The sequence below is a fragment of the Miniopterus schreibersii genome (genome assembly GCF_964146895.1).
Source record: "Miniopterus schreibersii genome assembly, chromosome: 1".
NCBI classification, from domain to species: domain Eukaryota; kingdom Metazoa; phylum Chordata; class Mammalia; order Chiroptera; family Miniopteridae; genus Miniopterus; species Miniopterus schreibersii.
Genome location: NC_138101.1, coordinates 143320935 through 143343872, shown reverse-complemented (window position 1 = coordinate 143343872; position 22938 = coordinate 143320935). Strand labels below are relative to the sequence as shown.

The 22938-nt window shown below is 48.8% G+C and overlaps 1 protein-coding gene across 1 annotated transcript; it reads right to left on the bottom strand.

Moving 5' to 3' along the window:
- Nucleotides 1–13905: 13905 nt before the first annotated feature.
- On the bottom strand, nt 13906–16243 carry CHAC1 (ChaC glutathione specific gamma-glutamylcyclotransferase 1). The gene is made up of 3 exons (XM_081150276.1): nt 15911–16243; nt 15478–15513; nt 13906–15036 (listed from the first exon to the last, which is right to left on the bottom strand). Exons 1-3 carry the CDS (start codon nt 16130–16132, stop codon nt 14635–14637), a joined length of 660 nt encoding a protein of 219 aa, XP_081006402.1. The 5' UTR covers nt 16133–16243; the 3' UTR covers nt 13906–14634.
- Nucleotides 16244–22938: the final 6695 nt, after the last annotated feature.

Here is a 22938-nt window from a genome sequence, read left to right as displayed (position 1 = left end):
CAAGATTTCTTTATTAAGCACCTTCTATGTGCTGGGCCCTGTACGTGAATAGAAAATGTGTGTGTGCACGCAAATGGCTAATAATCTTCCAGGGAAATGTTCAACCTCATTAATAATCAAAGAAATGTAAAATAAAACAACAATGAGATTCGAAGCTTTCCCTATCAGATTGGCTGAGATTTGTTTTTAAATGACAATAGCCAGAGCTGAGGGAAGATACAATAAATGGGCTTTATCACAAACTTCTGGTGAAATCAGAGGCTGATTTACTGTGAACCATTGTAGTTTAAGCTTTAGGGCATCTCACTTTGTATGGTCCCTTTTTGCACAGGTGGCATGGAATATTGCTCCAGCCTAGAAGAGCCCGTTTATTTCTTGGAAGAGGTGGTCCTGGGGCTATTCCTCGACCCCCAGTGATAATCTGCACTTGGTGGCGCTCATCCAGTGTCCAGACCCCATGGTCAACCCCAAGGAGAATGATCTGAACAAGATATTGTTCCACCTTGACCCAGGCTTTATGGCAAGAAGCCCCCCAAGAACTGGCATGGTTGGGGGCACCAGAGCAGTGAGGGAAACCATGCCTACTGAGATCAGTGAGCAAGACCTAGCCTGAACAGGCATCGCTGACAAAGTTACAGGGGTGGCACTAGGACACATTCTAAAACTCTCAGTAATAAAAAATGAATATGAAACATGCTGTAAAAAACATTTTTTTCCTATTGTTTTTATAGAAAGTAAAATTGCAGTATCATTATTGCTTGAAAAGGCAATTAAAGAATATGCAGTCCTTCACACTCACTAGGATGGCTGTAATAAAAAAGACAAGTGTTGCCCAGCCGGGCGTGGCTCAGCGGTTGAGCATCAACCTAGGATCCAGGCGATCAGGGTTTGATTCCTGGTCAGGGCATATGCCCGGGTTGCGGGCTCGATCAATGACTCTCTCACCATTGGTGTTTCTCTCTCTCTCTCACTCTCCTTTCCTCTCTCTGAAATCAATAAAGATATTTAAAAAAAAAAAAAAAGACAAGTGTTGCCCTGGCCGGTTTTTCTCAGTGGTTAGAGCATTGGCCTGTGGACTGAAGGGTCCCGGGTTCAATTCCAGCCAAGGGCAAGTGGGAGGCAACCAATTGATGTGTGTCTCTCACATCAATGTTTTTCTCTTTCTCTCCCTCCCTTCCACTCTCTCTGAAAAGCAATGGGAAAAATATCCTTGGATGAGAATTAAAAAAAAAAAAAAAAAAGACAAGTGCCAATGAGGATGTGGAGAATTGGAATCAGTCATTGCTTGCGGTGATATAAAATGCTGCAGGTGCCTTGGAAAACAGTTCGGCAGTCCCTGAAAAAAGTAAAGACTATACAAGAGTAAATGACTATGATGGTTAATTTTATATATCAAACTGACTGGGCCACAGGGCACCCCGACATTTGATCAGACATTATTCTGGGCATTTCTGTGAGGTTGTTTTTGAATGAAATTAACATTTAAGTCAGTAGACTGAGTAAAGCAGATTGCCTTCCCTAATGTAGGTGGGCCTCATCTAATAACTTGAAGGCTTCAGTAGAACAAGGCTGACTCCTCCAGTAAGAGGAAATTCCTCCTGCTGACTGCTTTTGAAAGGGAACATTGGCTTTCTCCTGCCTTCAGACTAGAACTGAAACATTAACTCTTTCTGCTAGCCTTCAGACCAAGCTACACCTACCATTGGCTCTCCTGGGTCCCTGGCTCACTGACTGACTCATCCTGTATATAGATCTTGGAACTTGTCAGCCTCCATAATCACATGAGCCAGTTATGCTCTATCATCTGTCATCTATCTATCTATCTATCTATCTATCTATCTATCTATCTATCTATCTATCTATCTATCTATCATCTATCTATCTATCATCTATCTATCATCTATCTGTCTATCGAGACCAACCCTATTGGTTCTGTATCTCTGAAGAACCCTGACTAATACATGACCTGGGAATTTCATTCCTAAGAATATACCCAAGAGAAATGAAAACACATCAACACAAAATCTGTACACAAATGTGCATAGAAGCATTGTTCATAATAGCCAAAAAGTAGAAACAACCCAATGTCCATCAACTGATGAACGGATAAATAAAATGTGGTATATCCATACAGAGCAAGATTATTCAGCAATAAAATGGAATGACATACTGATACATCCTACAACATGGATGAAACTTGAAAACATTATGTTAAGTGAAATAACCCAAACACAAAAGATCATGTATTATATGATTATAAAACATCCAAAACAGGCAAATCTATAGAGACAAAAGAGATTAGTGGTTCCCCAGGGCTGGAGGTTTGGGGGGGTAACAGGTAAGGGGGGTGAGATTTCTTTTTGGGCTAATAAAAATGTTATTAAATTGACTGTGGTGATAGTTGCATATTTCTGTGAATATATAGTAAAAGCCACTGAATTCTACACTTTAAAATGTGAATTGTATGGTATGTGAGTTATATTTCAACAAAGTTGTTAAGAAAAAAGAAGGAGGAGAAGCTGCAGCCGAAAATGTAGGGAAATGTTTGCTTTTAAGCATATGTGACTTTTTTATCCTACAAATATGGCAATTTCATGTTTCAACCTATCGATAATGAAACAATGTTATTTTATGATTTTTGAAGTATTTGTGAGCTTTTCTGTTGTTACTCTAAATATTAGCTTTTGTACTTAATTTTGTATTCTTTTTCTTTTTTAAAAAAAAATATCTTTATTGATTTAGAGAGAGGAAGGGAGAGGGGGAGAGAGAGAGAAACATCAATGATGAGAGGCATTGATCAGCTGCCTCCTGCACGCCCCCTACTGGGGATCAAGCCTGCAACCCGGGCATGTGCTGGGACCGGAATCCAACCTCGATCTCCTGGATCCTAGGTCAATGCTCAACCGCTGAGCCACGCCTGGCGGGCCTGTATTCTTTTTCTTAAAGAGGGCTCTCCCAAATTGCATAAGCTCTAGGCCTCATACACCCAGATGCCAGGGTGGGAATGTAAATTGATGGGGCCTTATATAGGATAATTTGATGATATGTGTCAAGAATTTTAGCCCTAGCAAGTTTGGCTCAGTGGTTAGAGTGTCGGCCTGCGGACTGAAGGGTCCCAGGTTCAATTCCAGCCAAGGTGTACCTCGGTTGCAGGCTCGATCCCTGGCCCCAGTCAAGGCTCGTGTGGGAGGCAACCAATCGATGTGTCTCTCTCACATTGATGTTTCTCTCTCTCTCTCTCCAGCTCTCTCTGAAAAAGCAATGGAAAAAATATCTTAAGGTGAGGATTAAAAAAAAAAGAATTTTAGAAATATACCCTTTGCCCTTTGACCCAGCCATTCTACTTTTAGAGATCTAGTTCCAGGGAGTAGTCAAGTAAAACAGGGCTTCTCAACTTTAATGCACAATCCCCTGAGTGGGGCTCTTATTAAAAGGCAGAGTCCTATTCAGTAGGTGTTGGGGGGTTCCTAGGATTTCTGCATTTCCAATTGTCCCAGATGACATGGAGCCTGCTGCTCCACAGGCCCCACTCTGAGAAGCAAGGCAACAGAGGACATTTTCTGGCTGTCTACTCAGCATTTGCCCTTCCCACACTCTGTAAGAGCCACAGGAATAGACCTAACCCTCACCCATGCAACTTGTCACAATGACCTGGTCAAGGAATGGCTAGGGAACGGGCCCAAGGCAGTCACCCTGCTTCACAGCTATCCTTTTGCAAGTTGGCCAATCAGAGAAAAACATGGATGAACATGAAAACTCATTGCCCCAGGTGCTGAGGAGAAGCCAACCTGAGGTGAGGCTGCCACCCAGAAGGGTAAAGTGAGAACTGTAGGAAAATGGAGCAGGAGCCATGACTGAGCTTTCCCGAAGCCCCCTTCCTCTTAATACTTTTTAAATTTTTTTAGAGAGAGGAAGAGAGAGAGAAATATCGATGTGAGAGAGCGACATCGATTGGTTGCCTACCACAGGGGATCAAAGCTGCAACTTGAGTACGTGCCCTGACAGGGAATCGAACCTGCCACCATCTGATGTATGGGATGACGCTCCAATTGAGCCACACAGCCAGGGCCTCTCCTCTTAACTTTCGAGTTTCGCCAACAACGTCTATTTGCTTAAGCCCGTTTGAACTGGATTTTCTGTTATGTGCAATTAATACTAAAGGTTCATGACAGCATAATCAGCCGAGCAAAAAACTGGGAACAACCCAAATGCCAATGCCAATGGAAATTATAGGACTGGTTAAATATATCTTTGTACATCAATATGGTGGAATATTAGATGGCCATTAAAACACATATTTTCAAGAATATTTGATGACATGGGAAAATGCTCACAATTTAATCTTAAGTGAAAATGTAAGACAAAAAATAAAGTGTGATCAATTCTGTTCTCACTTATGTATGTATGTATATATGTTTTTTAGCAGAGTCGTAAGAGGGGGAATGAAAAGGAAGTAAACTTTCTTGGGTGGTGAAATTGTGAATGAATTTTTAATTCTTTACACCATTCTGTATTTTCTAAAACTCCTACTGTGATGATGTTATTTTATATATAATTATAATAAGCACTATTCATAAAGAAGTATATGTTTCTAAGGAGAATTCATGAAAAAAACTCAAAAGCAAAGAAGAAAGTAAGATATTTCCCACAATCAAAGCTTTCTTACAGTGTATTTTCCTATTTCAATTCCCTTCATTCCATAACGTGGTAACACATCGCTCAACTTAATGTTTTCATGGGGACTTTAGAGAAGCTGCACTTCAGGCAAGGGCATGGGCCGGAATTTCAGACATCGTGGGGATATTTTAAGGCAACTATGTCTTTTTTCATGCCTCAAATTAAATTCTGAATATTGATAGACCCCTGCTCCAGTTTCCAAGGCTGATGTTCTGTTTTACCTGGGCATAGGGCCAGCTTTTCTTCTGGGTAGAAGAGGGAGCCTCCCGAATGGCCCATCACCCAAATAAGTGCATTTTACCTCGAGGGTTATTTCTAGCACCTCTTTGTGCACAGACCTTTTCTTCTGCAGATCTGTATTTTATTTTATTATATATTTGACTTATTTACTTATGAATTAGTAGTAAATTTGGAAAGTTCAAAATAAAAAGCATACAAAAGGGCATAAGAAGAAAAAGTCTCTCTCCCATCCCATTCCCTGGCCCCCAGTTCTCCTCCTGGGTGGTAAATTGTGTTGACAGTTTCTGGTTCTTCCAGACACATTTCTATGCTTTTTAAAAGACGTGATTTTATTCATGATTTTTGTTTTTTCCCCACTTAACATTAGTTAAGAGTAATGTTAAGCCTGGCCGGGCATGGCTCAGCGGTTAAGCATCGACCTAGGATCCAGGCGATCAGGGTTCGATTCCCAGTCAGGGCACATGCCCGGGTTGCGGGCTGCAGCCGATCAATGACTCTCTCATCATTGATGTTTCTATCTCTCTCTCCCCCTCTCCTTTCCTCTCTCTGAAATCTATAAAGATATATTTAAAAAAATAAAAAATAAAATGAGTAATGTTAAGAGTAGTAATGTTAAGAGCGTACTGTAGCCCCCTGGGTGTGGCTCAGCGGTTGAGCATTGACCTAGGATCCAGGAGATCTCAGTTCAATTCCCGGTCAGGGCACATGCCCGGGTTGTGGGCTTGATCCCCAATAGGGGGCGTGCAGGGGGCAGCCGATCAATGGCTCTCACCATTGATGTTTCTATCTCTCTCTCTCTCCCTCTCTTTGAAATCAATAGGGATGTATTAAAAAGAGAGAGAGCTGTAAAGAGAGTCAAATGTTTTCTTAACATTAGTAAATACTCTTTCTAAACACTTGTAATGACCGCAAACCTACCGTTGGAGGGAGATGAGCCATCTGGTTGTCCTACTGCTGGACAGTTAGTGTTTTCCCAGCTTTAAGTCTTCTAACTCTGTCCAAATGAAACTGCTTGCCTGGGTTCAGCCGGGAACTGCATTTGTTTTTGACCCCTATCGGCCATTGGCTCCCTGGGGGCACAGGCCCCGGGGGTCAGGAGGAGGCCCAGGGCACAACCCAGAGGGATGAGCGGGTGGTCACTGGCCTTCAGGGGCTGGCTGTGTGGTCCCAGCCAGGGGAGGAGATATATTTAGCTGGGTCAGATGCTGCTGACTATGTCATGACCCAGGGGACTGTGCTGTTGATAAACAAACCAGAATGGCCTGGCTCCAGCCAGCCCTCCTTCCTCCTGCCCCCCAGCTCGCTGGCAGGACAGACACAGTGAGAGGTAGAAGGAGGCACTGACCGCAGAGGGGCCACCTGTGAGGCACCCAGCCCGGCAGATTTTGAAGCAGCCCCTCACTGCCCCTAGTTTGTTTTGCCATCTCCCCTCTTGCCTTTCTTTTCCGACCCTCCCCAGTGTGGCAGAGCCTGGGCAGCCCGGGGAGTAGTCTCTTCCTCCTCTGCCTCCTCCCCTTTCCCTTTCTCCCTTCGCCCCAGTCAACCCGATTTGTGTTCAGTGCTCTGCTAATTGAGAAGAGTTCATTTATATAGTCATTCATCCAAGTCAACTCACTTATCCACTTATTTGTTTAGCAGATATGTTTGGAAGGCCTGAGATAAGCCAGGCTCTGTGCTGAGCACCAAGGATACAGCAATGAACAGGGAGGTGCTGGCTCCAGCTCTCATGGAGCTGACACTCTAGTGAGGTTACAGATATTCGAGTAACTATATAGGTGTTGGTGAAAAATAATAGTGTTAAATAATAATCATAACCAACATTCACATAGAACTTTAAAGTATATAGAGTGTTTTTTACCAATACTACTTCTAATCCCAAGAATCTGAGGGGTAGTTATGATTATCAGTCCTGCTTGTAGGGAGGAAGAAACTGCAGATCAGAGATATTAGATAACCTGACCAGGACTCACAGGGTTCATGGAGCCCTGGTCTCACCCATTCCTTCTGACGCCCACGCCCATGTCCCTCCTGAAAAAAAGAAGAACCACTGAAATTGGGTGAGAACTGGTTTTTGGTGCAGCCCTTCATTTTACATTTGAGGAGATGGAAGTCCGGAAAGAGAAGTGCCAGGAGCTTAGAGACTGGAACCTCTGGATCTCAGCCCAATGCTCTTTCTTTGCAGCTAAACAGCAGTTCAATGCCCTGCCCAGGTTATGAGGTCCTGGGAGATTTGGGGTGGGGGTGTCATGGTAAGTCTGGCTCCTCCCCTCCCCCCCAGCCCACCCCCACTACTGCATAGTCCCTCATGTGGGGAGACAGCCCCCATCCTTCCCTCACTAGTGCCTTCTTGCTGAGTGAGTGGCCTTCCATTCAACAAACGCCAGCAGCACAGTGCTATCAAAACTGCAAAGCGCAAGTGTCAGAGACTGTGGCAGGGCCCAAAGTCGGGCCTCGGTGGTCAGGTAGAAGAGGTTCAGGGCGGCTTCCAGGAGGAGGTGATATCTCAAATGATCCCTGAAATCTAAGTGACAAATTAGCCAGGCTAGAGCTGGCAGAGAGGAGACTTTCAGAATGAGGAAATGAAGGGGGCAAGACAAGGCAAGAAGACGTCCTGCACGTCGCAGGCAGGCTGCAGGCTTCCGTCAGGTCAGCTCCCATCTGTTCGGTGTAAATCATGCCTCTCAGGGCTGCAAGTGGCCTCTGAGCAGGAACTGGGTCCCCCTTCCTGTGGAAACCCCCATGGGCGAGGGCCTGCTCCTGTGCACAGATGGCTCAGGCACTCCACGTGAGCAGCTTGTCATCAGCTTTTACCTGTATAGACTCACCACCTCTCCCAGCCAGAGCCGCCCTCCTGACCTGGCCCAGACATGACTAGGCCTAGGAGGGGCTGAGCCTGGCCGGAGGCTTTGACTGCAGTGGGGGAAAGCCACAGGTAGATATATTACTGTTCCCTTTCTCCCCCAGTCACAAACACCCTCAGGCTGTGCCTGGGAAGGACAAGCTCCCCATCCTGTGGGGACAGGGAGCAACCCCCCCCCCCCCCCCCGAGAGAGGCGCAAACAGCCGTCCAGCTTAGTGCCCACAGTGGGGAGGACTAGCAAGGGTGTGGACCCTGCCTCGATATGCCTGCCAAGGGGCAGCCTTCCGTCAGTGTGTCTTTAGGGCTGGCCTCTCTCTGACTGACTGACTGACAGACGGGCCAGCCCCGATGGCAGTGGCTGGCGTGGGTCCGCGCTGCCCTGGTGAGGCCCCCGCTGGAGGTCCCACGCCTGGCTGGTCTGCCCTTGCCCCAGTGGCCCCCAGCCCCACATTCCTGGCCGGTGCACATAAACTTTCAGATTATTAGCCTGGGTAGGCAGCTTGGCATTCTCCCATGGCTATGAGTGAAATTTTCACAGGGTCTTACCCTGCAAGAGGAGGTGTGACATTGCTTTCAGAAGGGTGTCTCCTTAAACCTCACTTCCCATAGGTCCCCTGAGCTCCTGTGGGGCCCCAAAGCTGTGCTACGTGCTGGGATACACACAGTCCCTGCCCTGGGAGTGGGGGGTGTGTGTCAGTTTAATGGAGACAGACTTGCAAGCAAGCAGATCATGCCAATACAACCTGCTGGGCACAAAACAGAGGGGATGGGTAAAAGGAGGGGCCCCAGCCAGCTGGGGGGTTGCAGGGGGTGGCAGCAGCAGTTTCTGGAGGCATGATGCCAGCGCTGAGTCCTGAAGGATACAAGAGGGTTGGGCAAAGTTGTTGGGTGGAGAAAGCAGTGGGAGCAAAGGCTTGGTGGCCAGAAATAGCATGCGGTGGGAGGAGACAGCAGGCAGTGTGGACACTGGGGGGGTGATGGAGGGCCCCAGAGGGGCTTGAGGCTGGATGGGAGAGCAAGGGGCCAGGCCAGCAAGCAGCTCATCCCAAGGGCCTTGAGTTCTGCTGTCAGAATTAGTCATTGCGGACAGTCGTGGACAGAGCTGCCTTTTCCATTATGTGGAGAATGAATATCCAGGGAGGGCACAACACTGGGCAAGGGGGGGGTCAGTGTCAAGGTCATAACCACCCCAGGAAAGAGGGAGCATGGGGGGGATACAGGAAGCAGCATGTGTGGAGGTGTGAGGAAGGAAGTGTGAGAAAGAAGGCTGGGTCTCAGGACCAAGTTTGGGTGAGAGGGGAGGGCTCAGCCTGGGTCGGTCAGTGGTCCAGGGAGGGGCACGATCCAGAACAGAGCCAAGGAAGGGGCTTGGGTGCCAGGTGAGGGAAAGTGTGCAGTGGGGGTCCTAGGCTAAAAAAAGAGGGGCAGACACAGGGCAGAGGAAAGAGGAAGGACCAGAGACCAGAGGGCAGCTCTGTGGCTGAGCCCCAGGATGTGTTCAGCTTTCCCTCAGCCCAAGGAAATGCCCTGGGCAGGGTGAGGGCAGGGGCAGGCCTGAACCGGGAAGGCGGGCTTGGTGGGGACTCTTCCAGGGCAACCAGGAAAGGGCGGAGGAGAGTGGCCTCCGTGGGCTGCAGGGCGTAGGGCGAGGACAGAGAACAGGACTGATTAGGGGCCTTTGTCACCCACTCTGATAGCCACCTGATAAAGCAACCTTGCTCGGTCCCAGTTTCCACAGCCACCATGCAATTTACTGTCCAAACCTGGATGCTTTTGAGAATGAAAGTAATAATTACTCAAGGACAACAGGCGTGTCCTGGCCACACTGCGATGTGTGGTCCCCCAGCCCTGGGTGGGAGGCTGGCCCTTGTGCTCTGCTCAGGTACACTCCCTGTGACCACTGCCTCCCCTAAGCTGTCCTTGGGCACTGAAGTGGGACTCACAGCCTGGAGCATCCAACCCTCCTTAGAGCCAGGCCTGGGGGAAGAAGGGAGGCCTCCTTCATTGGAGTCCATCTCCCCACATCCTCTGCTCCTCTGATGACTGACATGGCTGCCACCACTGTCTTCAGGGCAACGACAACCCCCAGAGGTATGTGGTCCTTCCTGGGAACTGTGGGGGTAACCTGGAGAACCCTTAGGGGCCTATCTGCACTACAGGGTGCATGGAGGCCAGACTGTTCACCCATGTCCCCCAGCACTGTCCATGCCCCTCTCAGCAAAACCCTGCGATCCCCAGTCTTCTCCCTCTTGCTTGTCCCCATTTGCCGCAGACTGCCAGATGTCCCCACATTCCGGGGTTCTGCCTTGGTTCAGCCCTCCCAGCGCCTGCCTGGAATGTTACAGCAGACTCTCCCCAAGCTCACAGCATCAGCCACCTTTCCCGGGCCACAAGCACAGCCTCCTTAAGCTCAGGCCTAAACGCAAGTTCTGCTCAACCAGCAGACAAAACAAATAGAACAAAAACAAAGACCCTTCCTTGGAGGAAAAACACACGAAGAAACAAAAACATCACCACAGAGCTCAACTTCCCTACAAGGTAAAGTCTACAACTTCCTCTGAGAACTGACTCTGGAGTAGATTTCAGCCTGGTCCCCAATGTTCCCTTTGCATAGCTAATTCCCAAACTCTGTGCTGCTCCCTCCTTTGCTGGAGACAGCCCTGCAAACTTGGAAAGCCCCCTCTACATGGATTCCTGAGGCTTCTTTAAGACCCTACCACACCTGACCACCTCTGCCCCATCCCGAGCTGCTGGAGTTGCCCTTATCCCAGATCAGCTGTGAGGGTGATTCTGTGGTTGGCTGTCTCCTGCAGCTGAAGGTCCAGGGCCCTGTGGCCTTTGTAGACTCAATAAACAGGGATTGAACTAGCTGGTTTTTCCTACTTGCTTCTGTTTCTCCAGAAGGATGACCTCAAGGGATGGGCAGGATGATTTCTGAGATCTTTGCTGACTCTGAAACTCCTCAATGCTGCAGCCTGAGGTCTGATACCACCCATCATCCTGCTTGAATTCCTCCAACTTGAAAAGAAACTCCCCCAAAATTTATTTTTTTAATTCTCACCTGAGGATATTTTTTCCATTGCTTCTCAGAGTGGGAGGGAGAGAGGGAGAAGAAGAGAGAGAAACATTCATGTGATAGACACTTCGATTGGCTGCCTCCCGCATGAACCCCAACCAGGGCCAGGGATAGAGCCTGCAAATGAGGTAATCAAACCCTGGACCCTTCAGTCTGTGGGCAGACACTCTAACCACTGAGCCAAATTGGCTAGGATCAAAAATATTTTAATGATCCTATACCAGAAATCCTCGAAAATGGCCCAGGAACACTTGAGGATCCCCAAAGCCCTCTCCGAGAGGTCTGTGAGGTCAAAACTAGTTTCATAATAATAGTAAAAGGTCACTTGCCTTTTTACTGTCATTTTCTCACAAGTGTGCAGTGGAGTTTTCCAGAGCTATTTATGTGGATTTGCAAAAGATGGAATGCAGAAGAGATGAGAATCCAGCTGCTTCCATTGTCAGACATTAAAAATATATAACAATGCAACTCATCAATGAAACATCAATGATGAGAGTCATTGATCTGCTGCCTCCTGCACGATCGAAACCCCAGGCATGTGCGCTGACTGGGAATGGAACCATGACCTTCCAGTTCATAGACTGGTGCTCAACCACTAAGCCATGCCAGCTGGGAGCTGCAGCCACATTTCTTGAGAGCTGTCACCTCCCCTCTCACTGGCTCCTCAGCCCTGTTTTGGCTTCTCATCACTGTTTCTGAAATTGCTCTCACGGAGGCTACTGAGGACCTCCAGCATTTTATCCAATGGACACTCCTGTCCTCATTGTCCCTGTCATCTCAGCACCTGTAGCTGGCCCCCTGGTTCTCCTCCAGGTCTCCATCTGCCTGTTCCTGCTTCACTTCAGGTCACCAGGGCTGTGGGCCTCAGGGCTGGGCCAGGCCCTGGTCTCTTTCTTCTCTACTCCCAGGGCTTCAAGCACCATCTAAATGTGTATGGCTCCAAATCTCTAACTCCAGCCCAGATTTCTCTCCTGAGTCTTAGATACACATAGTCAGCTGCCTCCTAAACATCCATGTGGGTGACGCTGCTGCACATCAGCACCCTCAACTCAACCCCTCTAGCAACGGGCAGATCTCCACCCTGCCCTTCCCAACTCTGAACCCCGGCCCTCTCTTCTCTACCTCACTCTCCTCATCACCAGTCACACCCGAATCCTGCCAACCTCACCCCTTAAGCTGCTCTCAAATCCACCCTCCTGTTCATGTCGCACCTCAGCACAGGCCAAGTGCATCTCTCCCTGGCCTCCCTTTGGCCTTCCTCCTCCAATCTGGCATAGCAGCCAGCGTTCCTTCTTTAAAAAAAAAAAAAAAATATATATATATATATATATATATATATATATAAATATATATATATATATATTTATATATATATATATAAACTCAAGGCCAGGTCACCAGGCTGGCTAGCAGGATGCGGGATGCAGTCCTGCCACCTGTCCAGCCCCATGTCCCCTTTGCCATGCCACTCTGTCCCAGTTGGTCTGACCTTGCTTCCCTCTCTAGCACAAGCTATATTCCCTGTCTCTGTTCACTGAAGAGCTCTTCTCAGGCTCAGGGTTCGGATCTATCATTCCCTCCCCCAGAAAGCCTTCCCTGAGCAGCCCCTCCGGGCCAGGAGCCCTTTCTAAGCTGAACACCCTATTTTCCTCCCATCACAGCACATTTCATGCTGAATAGTCACCATTCAGAGTTTCCAGGCTCTGAGTTCCTCGAGGAGAAGGATTTCTTCACTGCTGTATCCATCATGCCTAGATCAGTGCCTGGCCTATAGAAGCTTAGTAAATACTTGCTAAATAAATGGGTTGCCCTCCCCACCCCACTTCATATAGAGCAGGGCTATGCTCTGAGCACCCAGACTGGCCGCCTGGCCCTCCTCAGGCATAGGGGTCCAAGAGGCAGCCACCCAGGGCTCCCTGCCACCCCCTGCCTCTTCCTATTGTGCTGCCCTGACTGAGCTCCCAGAAGAGCCTGACTAGACTCCACACTTTTCCCATCGATGGCCAAGACATGAGGCTGCCAACACATGGGCACACTCCCCAGGCACAACACTGCTCAACGTGGTTGGAGCTGACCCTTCTGGGGACACCCAGACCAGTTCAGGAGACCAGCAACAAGAGCAACAGTAACACATACCACTCAGCATCCCAGCGTAAACTAATGCTCAGGAGGCTGAATACTTTCCTGGAGGTCACTGGGCCAGTGAAGAAAGGGGCTGGGTTGGAGTCAGGCTCTTCTGATGTTAAAGTCTCTCATCTGGGCCTCACCCATTCTGCAGGTCCAGGATCAGAGGCTGAGCCCACTGAGGGGCCGTTCCCAGTTGAGGAACCCAGGGTCAGGCTGAGATCTTGGAATCAAAGATTTGTGCCTGGGGTTTGTGCCTGATTACAGGTAAGGGTGGGGAGGGGTAGCCAGGGACAGGCATGGATGAACAAGCAGTAGACCAGAGGGCACCCCAGCAATTCATTCCATTGGGGGCCCTTGGCAGGTCAGGGTAAAAGGGAAGGTACAACCCACACCCCAGAGAAAGCAACAGTGAGTACCTGGACCTCAGAAGTCAAAGGGCCACCAGTTCCTCCAGGCCACAGGTCTTCGCTGTCAGCAGTGCCCCGGAAGTTGTCATGCCCCTACCCCAACCCACATGCTCCTCTAACAGGAAGCCAGAGGTCAAGCCTCACTATCAGGAAGAGGCAGCCGCTAGCCCAGGAGAAAGACCTGGTCTGAGCTCCAAGTCTGCCAGCCTCCTTGGGGCAGGAGACACAGGATACCAGGTCAGTGGCAACAACAATGCTCACAAAGCTGCCAAATACAGCTGCACAGGCTGAGTTCTACAAGACTCAGTGGTGTTCTTTGTGTGCACTAAGGCATGAACAGTGCCCATGGGAGTCATGTAACTTGGCAGTCCTGCCTGCTGAGCTTCCTGCTCCCTGGGAGAAAGAGATGGAGACAAAGAGGGAGCCCTTTCCCCTCTTATGCGGCTTCCAGGGCTTCACCACCTCACTCCCCCCAACCCCCCACCTAAAGAAAGAACCATATTCCAGCACAGCACAGATAATAAGAGATCAGTTTATGGGTAACAGTATAGGACAGACTGGGATGGCACCAGGGCCTATAGTGACGGATTTCCCAGGAATAAACAGACAGACAGATAGGATTAGCACAGACAGACATACAGGACAGGAAAACAAAGCCAAGTGGGTCAGAGGTACAGGCTCAGCCTCAGCAGCTATGCCAGGGCTCCAGATCCAGCTTTGCCCTGGGGACCTGGGGGATGAACAGGGCTGAAAGGGGCCTCAATTCCTTTAGGGCCTCCTCTCCTCACTCCCTCCTGTCTCTCACCAGCAGGCTGAAACCTTTCAAAGGTGGTATTTCTAGGGCTAGGGAATGGTTAGTTTGGGGATTAGGGGTTTAGATGGTCAAGGCTCTTGGAGGCTCCCTGGGGAGGTGGAGGCCTGGGTGGTGTGGGGTTAGCAGCAACACTGAGGGGAATCTGGTCAGGCACCTGTGGTAGGGCACCGCTCAGCAGGGCCCATATGTCCAGGGCAGGCCCCCCACCCTGCCCACCACACCAACATGGTGCAATAAATAGTTTCAAGTAGTAAGTCAGTGTCAGGCAGGAGAGCTGGAGACTGATGGACAAGCAGGGGCTTAGGGAGAGGAGCCCCCACTGCCCACTGAGTCCTCTTAGTGGACTCCAGCTGTACCAAGTCTGTCTGTGTGCACAGGAGTGGGGATCTGACCCCCACGTCCACGTGGGCACTCCCTGCAGGGGCACAGCCCCTCAGACCAGTGCCAAAGCCTGCTCAGTGGGGCAGAAGCAGGGCAGCATGGTGCCCACAGCGTCCACGATGGCTGCCAGGTGCTCGTCCTGTGCCTGGGGCCCACAGAGCTGCATGAAGTCCGCCAGGCGCAGCAAGTACTCAAGGTTGTGGCCAGAGAAGCCACGGCAGGCCAGGATCTGCGTAGCGATGGCCTCCTCAGGCGCAGGGCCCAAATAACCAGGGTTCTGTGGGGTGGCCACGTAGGCCAATGCTTTGAGTGGTTGGTCAGGGGTATCTTGCGGGTAGAAGGTGACCTCCTTGGTATCATAGCCACCGAGTACTGCTTCCCGCACATTCAGGTACTTCAGAGCCTCGCTCACTTGTTCATCTCGCACCTGGTATGCCACGCCCCAAGTGCAGCCCTAGGAGGAAACATGAGCACAGGGGTCAGTCACAACAGCTCCTTGCTGGTTCCACCCCAGGACTCTGCTCTATAAGGGAGGTGGGAGGAGGGCTGATGAGCCATCTAATAGCAATAGATCAAGCCCACCTTCTCCCTTTCATAACAAGGTGGTCTAGCTGCAGGGTGGTCAGGATCACCACTCAGATTGTGGTCTAAGAACCAGTAGCATCACCTGTAAACTTGTCAGAAATGTGAGGATTTAACAAGATCCTCAGGAAATTCTTGTAAGAAGCACTGAGCTACACCACCCTTTCCTTCTGCCAGAGGGACATCTAATCTTATCCATCTTGTCGCTGCCCCGAAGGTGCCTCCTGTGCCTCCTTGCCAGAGCCCCATGAACTGTCTGTTGGCACCCCTCAAGGCTTGGCCCCAGGGTCCCTCTCTTCTCTCAGGCACTTACCTCATGATCTTCAAGAAGGGTCACCACACGGCCAGGCTAGGAAGGAAGGAAAGATTTTGAAAAAGACAAAGTTAGGAATCAGCTCTGCCATCAGTGCCAGAGGACTTACCAACCCTGCCAGCACAGGCCTCAGAGAGCCCCACTCATCCAGGGGAGTGTGGAGGGAGGGATGCATGAATGCAGGAGAAATAGACACAGGGCAATGTCCCGGACAGATAATCAGAAATACCCATCAACACAGGATCACACACTCCAGCCATCACACAAAGATCCACTGGGCACAAAAATTTAAGCCACAATCCCGGGCACTGGTTTACCTATTTACCCCATCAGCAAGGAGTCACAGTCTGCCCAGACAGCCCTGGACAGTCCAGCGCCCCCTGTCCTGTCCCCAACCCCACCCCTATCCACGCGGATAGGGTCTAATGCTCACCATCTTGTCGCTGCCCCGATGGAAGGTGTCTCCTTGCCAAAACCGGCGGCTGTAGCCGCGCACGAAGCCCACGCGGCTGTCGCTATAGGCGAAGTCGGGCCTCCACACCAGGGAGCCATACCCGAAAATCCACAGCGCTTGGGGGTCGCCGTTGTCCCGGGGGGGCGGCGAGGCGGGCGGCGAGGCAGACGAGGCGTTCTGGGCTGCGGACTCCTGCTTCATGGTGCCGGGCACAGGGACTGGCCCCGGCGGCCTCCCGGGCAGGTCTCCGGCGCGCGCACGGAAGGACCGACGGACGCGCACACCTGGCCTGGCACCGCTCAGTCGCTCCAGCTGCGCGGACCCGTCCAAGGCCCTTTTTAAACCCTCCGGTCGGCCGGCACCGCCCCCCGCGGCCAGCTGCCGCGGTGATTGGGGCGGGGCAAATCCCCTTTTGGCCAATCCCCTTTGGATTTTGCTTCCCGGTTAACCGCTTGGCCCTGTGAGTGGGTAACTGAGCGGCCTGCCCCCTGCCCATCGCGCCCGCTGATTGGTTCGGCTCCACCTCTGCAGCAAACCGGTCACCAGTGATGCAACAGCGAGGGAGGTTTCCCCAGCTCCGGCATGCAGCAAGGACGCCTCGGATTGCGTCAGGCGGCAGGCAGTGGGCACGGCTGTGAGCACACGTCGTCTCCCCGGCAACCTCTCCAAGGTCTGGGCCCTTCAAGAACCACGGCGGGCGGGTCCCGGGCGGGTACCTCCTCAGCGTTGCTGCCGGCGCACGTGGCCGAGCACTGCTACCCCGGGCAGCGAGGACTCCCCGCGGCCGGGGCAGGGCGGGACCCGAAGGAGCTCCCGGGGCGGCGTCAGTGCCTGACTCTGGGGCTCCGCCTGGGAGCTCGCACTCTGGAGAAGCCGTCGGAGGCACCCTCCGCATTCCACACAGATGTTTCACGCTGTAGGCCCTCGTGAGTAAATGGAGAAACTGAGTCACGGGGCTGACTAGGGGCTCTGCAGAGGCGGAGTCAGGCCAGGCGCCCAAAGCTTGCAGGCCTCACGTGAGGGCTACGCCTCGAGGCAGGAGTGGGACAACCCCCCACCCCCACCCCCCACCCGCCAGCCTAGACAGGCTGGGGAAGAGCCAGCCTGTGTTCTTGGAACTGCCGAGGTCCCTTTGGCTTTGTTGGCCGGACCTGCAGAGAGAGAGGCCAAAAAGACAGAAAAGCCAGGCCAGTCCTGCCCTGAGGCAGTAGGTTTGGTTCTGCCTGTGCGTGAGACTTTTGCAACGATGGTTGGATTGATCGTTAGGCAAGGAGATTCCTGGAGCCACCGACAAGGAAGGACGAACTGAGGCCCCCAGAGGGCTGTGAGCAGCTACTGGCTGACAGAGAGGGTCCTCGGGCCGCCTGGGGTTGACCCTTTAAGCACTGGCCAGAGGCTGTCCCCTGGGGTACCTCTGGCTGGAAAAGGGAAAAAGAGACAGCAGAAGGCCTGTCCCTCTCAGGAGAGTGCTGAGGAGGACTGGGTGAACCCTCTGGCAGGGGAAATGGACACTATTGCATCTCATTCTATTCTAATTAGTTATTTAAACTAAAAATGATGTGCACACTTAAAGCAGTCATTCCAAAGGTGCCTAAGATCTATTCTCCAGTAGGAATGTTGCACTATGGTGTGTATAGTATGAAGCCGGTTCTTTTAAAACAAAACAAGTTATACATTAATGTTTGTAAAGAGAAGTAATAATCTGCAAGAATATACCCAAACTGTTAGCAGAGCTTGTCATCCGAGGAGGACTTTCAATATTAAATGTAAACACTTATGGAGAAGTTTGGGGTTTTTTACAAGGAGCATGAATTACTTTTCCAATTGGAAAGAATTACAGGCAAAATGTTTTGTTCTGATCATTCCTTCCTCTTTCCTTCCATTGCCCATGCTCACTCTCTCCTCTTCTCCCATGCGCTTGTCCTGTCCCCTTGAGTCCATATGACACCTCCTTTGCTGCTAGCTTCTTAGGGATGATATCCCCCGTCCATCTACCACCTTTGGGTAGTGGGGTGGGAGGTGGAAACTAGTACCAGCACATTACTGGAAGTATCTGAATTGAAACAAACAACCCTTTGAAAAAGCAGTTTGGTGATACAAACCAAGAATCATAAAATGTCCCTGCCCTTTGACCCAATACATCCACTCCAGGAAATTATTCAAAATATAGGGAAAGCCATATGCCTGAATATTTTTCAAAGCATTGTTAATTACAGCAACAAAAAGAAAAAGAAGAAAAATTACTTATATATCCAAAAATAGCTAAATGTTTAAGTAAATTATGGTTAATTCACATGATAGAGAAATATATAAGCACATATAAACACACACACAAAACCAATATCCAGCAATAGATGATTAGTTAATGGATTTGATATAAACATAAAAATAAATCTGTGCAGTCATTAGAAACAATTATCTATGATGTATAATTAAGTGAAAAAGCAGGTTATAAAATAACCTAATACAACTCTTTAAATGTATCTTTGCTTAGAAAAAAATCTGGAGGGACACATAAACATGGTCAGTGGTTGCATCTAAGCAGGACTTTTTGAGATTTGTACTTTTTTAAAAATATATATTTTTATTGATTTCAGAGAGAGAGGAAGGGAGAGGTAGAGAGAGGTAGAAACATCAGTGATGAAAGAGAGTCATTGATTGGTTGCCTCCTGCATGCCCCCTCCTGTGGATGGAGCCTGCAACCCCAGCACATGCCTTGCCCTGGAACCGAACCTCAGTCTACTGGATCATAGGTCGATGCTCAACCGCAGAGCCACACCGGCCAGGCTGTACTTTATTTTTATACCAGTTCAGATTGTCTGGCTTTTTTTTTAAGAGAACAAAAACACAGAGGAAAAAAAAGTTAAAAATCCATTATGAAAACAACATACTAATAATGCCTATGATTGCATAGTAAGGCAAAAATGCAAAATATGATTATCACATGCACTATAATTAAAACTATTAAAACAAAAACAAGATGCATGAGGGAAAATGGAGGTACCATAATGATGAATGTATTGTGGTATTGGGATTATGGGTGACTCTTCTCTATTTTCCAAGGCTTATGAAATGTACTTTTTAATAATGAAAAGTTCCTTTTAAAGAAGCATAAATGGTTTTCTGGTAGCTAAGGGGCAGATAGCATAGCAGAATCACCTGGGGAACATATTCAAGATGCCCATTCTAAGAACTCTTCCCACCAGGACCAAGGCCCCAGGTTTTAATAACTCCTTTGGTGAACTCCTACTCCACGCAGTTAGACATTCCCTCCTCTGTGTTTCCATAGGCCCTTACCTCACTTCTGTTTATATTTTTGTCCCCTCTACCTCATGCTTCTAACAGAAACAATCATTTATCTCAAGTTTACCATGAGCTAGGCAGTGTGCTAAATGCTTTTACATCTATTTCGAACGTCACTACTTTGTGAGATAAATATAATTTCACAGATGGGCAAACTGGAGCATAGAAGTTAGGTAATCTGCTCATGGTGACACAGCAAGTGGTAGAGCCTGGAACTGAAGACAGGTAGTCCAACCTCAGAGCCTCCTTGCTGATAAGCATTTGACATTCTGCCTCCCATGAACCTGAGAGCTCCCTTACAACAGACTTCACCTTTGAAGGCCCAGGGGAATCAACACAGTGCTGGCTCATGAAGGTTTCCCACAAAAGTAGGTAGAAGTGAAGTTCTTACTTGGAAAAGACCAAGGCACGCTGGGATTTAGAAGAGGAGGAATCCTGCAAGACACAGATTCAACCTTGACACCCTCAAAACAGGAATCCCCACAAAAGTTGGCCTGGGGCCTAGGCCACCTTCCCAGAAACATGTCTTTTTTTAAAATCCTCACCTGAGGATATTTTTTCCATTGATTTTTCAGAGAAAGTGAAAGGGAGAGCAGGAGAGAAACATCAATGTGAGAGAGACACATCAATTGGTTGCCTCCTGCATGCACCCTGACCTGGGCCAGGAATCGAACCTGAAACTGAGGTACATGCCCTTGGCCAGAATCAAACCCAGGACCCTTCAGTCCGCAGGCCAACGCTCTAACTGAGCCAAACTGGCTAGGGCTCCCAGGAACATGTCTTGTTCTCATTCCTTGCTTATCCTTACCAACATCTGTCTCTTTCTCTCCCAGTGGGACACTCCCTGGCAGTAAATGACGCACTCAGCGGGTTCCTCTTTAACATCTGCAGCAACCATTCCATCTTTTCTCCCAAAATCCCCTCAGGAAGGGACTGCAGATGTCATGCCTACAGAGGTACCAGCTCATGAAAGGTGATGAGAGAGCATTACCTCCACATTGAAGAGTCGCACATGATTTGCACATGATGTGCATGTGGTGGCTTCCTGCTTTGGACCTTTCCCAAATTAATCTTTCCTTATTGTTACTCTTCAGGCAGTCATTTCTCATTTCCTTATGATCTGTTCCTTCTCACTTCTCATTCCAGTCACTGCAATCAACTCCTGGTGTTATCTGAAACAAAGGAAGGGCGTGTTTTAGGAGCTAAGGGATCATGCTAATTTATGCTAAGTGATGAAGTTGCTTTATAAACTTGCTGATTCCAGAGGGGTGAAAAACCTTCTCAGAGGTGGGCTCTATGCCCAGCTTGCCCACATTTGAGGCTTACTCCACCCTTTACCATCTGGACAACCGCAGGCACATTGTCCCTGGTCCTCTGTTTTCTCAACCTAGGTTCTGATGAGCTTTGAAAAAAATAACACCTTAACCAGCACTTGCTATGTGGGAGAGCAATTAACACATGTTGGCTCATTATTTTTACTTTAGGCTTTTCACTTTCTATTTTATTTAGGATAAAGTCATAGTCTATCATAATATTGTGATTTATAATAAGAAATATATATTTGGCCATGGCTGGTGTGGCTCAGTTGGTTGGGCAACCTCCGGAGCACTGAAAGGTTACCAGTTCTGTTCCCAATCAGGGCACATGCTAGGTTTTGGTTTCGATTTCCAAGTTTGTGCATGTAGAAGGCAACCGATAGATGTTTCAATCAGGTGAGGATTAAAAAAAAAAAAAGCCTCTAGCAACCACGCCTTAGTTTATCGAAATGAGGGAACTTGTGGGAAGTCCCTAAGGATTGGAGATGGTTGCCAGGGGAACCAACTACGTTGTTAGAGGATTAGAACTTTTTGTCCCACCTCCAGGCCTCCAGCCTCCTGGGAGGAGACAAGGGCTGAAGACTGAGTTCAATCACCAATGGCCAATGATTTAATCAATCATGCCTATGTAATGAAGCCTCTATAAAAACCCAAAAGGACAAGCTTCAGAGAGCTTCCAGGCTGGTGACATGTGAAGATGCTGGGAGAGTGGCATGGTTGGAGAGGATACGGAAACCCTTCCTACATATCTTGTTCCTATGTATCTCTTCCATCTGGCTGTTCCTGAGTTATATCCTTTTCTAATAAACTGGTAACCTAATAAGTAAACTGTTTTCCTCAGTTCTGTGATCCACTCCAGCAAATTAATTGAACCCAGGCTGGGAGTTTGGGGAACCTCCAATCTATAGCCAGTCAGTAAGAAGCCCAGGTAACAACCTGGACTTGCAATTGGCATCTGAAGAGGGGGCAGTCTTGTGAGAGTGAGCCCTTAATCTGTGGGATCTGATGCTATCTCCAGGCAGAGAGTGTCGGGACTGAGTTAAATTGTAGGTCACCCAGCTGGTGTTGCAGAATTGTTTGATGTGTGAAAAACCCACATGTCTGGTGTCAGAAGTAAAGGATTGTGTGTAAGTCCCCACTTAAAGTTTCTGATAAGTTCTTGGAAACTGCAACTTTAAGCAAAACAACATATAACAAAACCAACCTTACCACAGGCTAATTGAGATAAACAAGAATGAAGTTCCTATAGCATATTACTGGTCACAAAAACATCACTAAACTAAATAAAGACTCCATATTAAGCATTGAAATAAGTGTGAGCTATACATACATTTAAGAAAGATGAATAAAAACAAGATGATGATTTTCCAACCTGCTTATTCCAGTTCAGGATCATGAATGGCCAGAGCCTATCCTGGCAGCTCTGGGTGCAAGGAGGATCCAACCCTGGACTGGATGCCCTTCCATCAAAGGGGCACACACAGATACAGATACACACACAGAGCACACACTCAGACTGGGACAATTTAGATGCACCAATTCACATCGCATGCACATCTTTGGGATGCGGGAGGAAACCAGAGCACCTGGAGAAAACTCACACAGACATGGGGAGAACATGGAAACCACACAGATGGTGGCCCCAGCTGGGAACTGATTTTTTTCTCATCAACGTTATAATGAAACAGCATTGAGCAAAATGACAACTTGAGGACCTGCTGTAGTAGAGTACTGAGAATAGAAGAGATGCGCAGGAAGAGTGTGTTTTCCTTTACCCTACTTCTCAGCCTGACACAGCTCAGAAGAACTAGGTGGGTCAGGAAAGTGATGAGGGTAAGTATTTTTGATTCAGTGGAGGAAACCTCCAGCTATCTCATCCTTCATTCTTGCCATACAGTTCACAGATCATTCCAGCTAATAAGGTGCTAAAGGAGTATTTTTAAAAGGCAGAATGGCCCAGCTGGTGTGGCTCAGTGGTTGATCATTGACCCATGAACCTGGAGGTCACAGTTCATTCCTGCTCAGGGCACATGCCTGGGTTGTGGGCTCCACCCCCAGTAGGGGGCGCGCAGGAGGCAGCCAATCTGTGACTCTCTCTCATTGATGTTTCTATCCATTCTCCCACTCCCTTCTTCTCTCTGAAATCAATAAAGACATATTTTTTAAAAAGGCAGAATGGGTGATAGTCTCCCCCAAGAACACTATAAATAGAATAGCTGCTTAAGCAAAGAGAAATTTTCTGTGTATGTTTGGGGGGAGGGTTGCTAGAAGAAATAAATTACTTGACCCTAGCCAGGTAGCTCAGTTGGTTAGAGCATCATCCTGGTATGCCAAGGTTGCGAGTTCAATCCCCAGTCAAGGAGCATATAAGAAACAACCAATGGCCCT

Coding starts and splice junctions, on each gene's coding strand:
- CHAC1 (XM_081150276.1), bottom strand. CDS start 16,132: ATGAAGCAGGAGTCCGCAGCCCAGAACGCCTCGTCTGCCTCGCCGCCC. Junction 15,514..15,910: donor ATCGGGGCAGCGACAAGATG/GTGAGCATTAGA, acceptor CTTCCTTCCTAG/CCTGGCCGTGTGGTGACCCT. Junction 15,037..15,477: donor CCCTTCTTGAAGATCATGAG/GTAAGTGCCTGA, acceptor GTTTCCTCCTAG/GGCTGCACTTGGGGCGTGGC.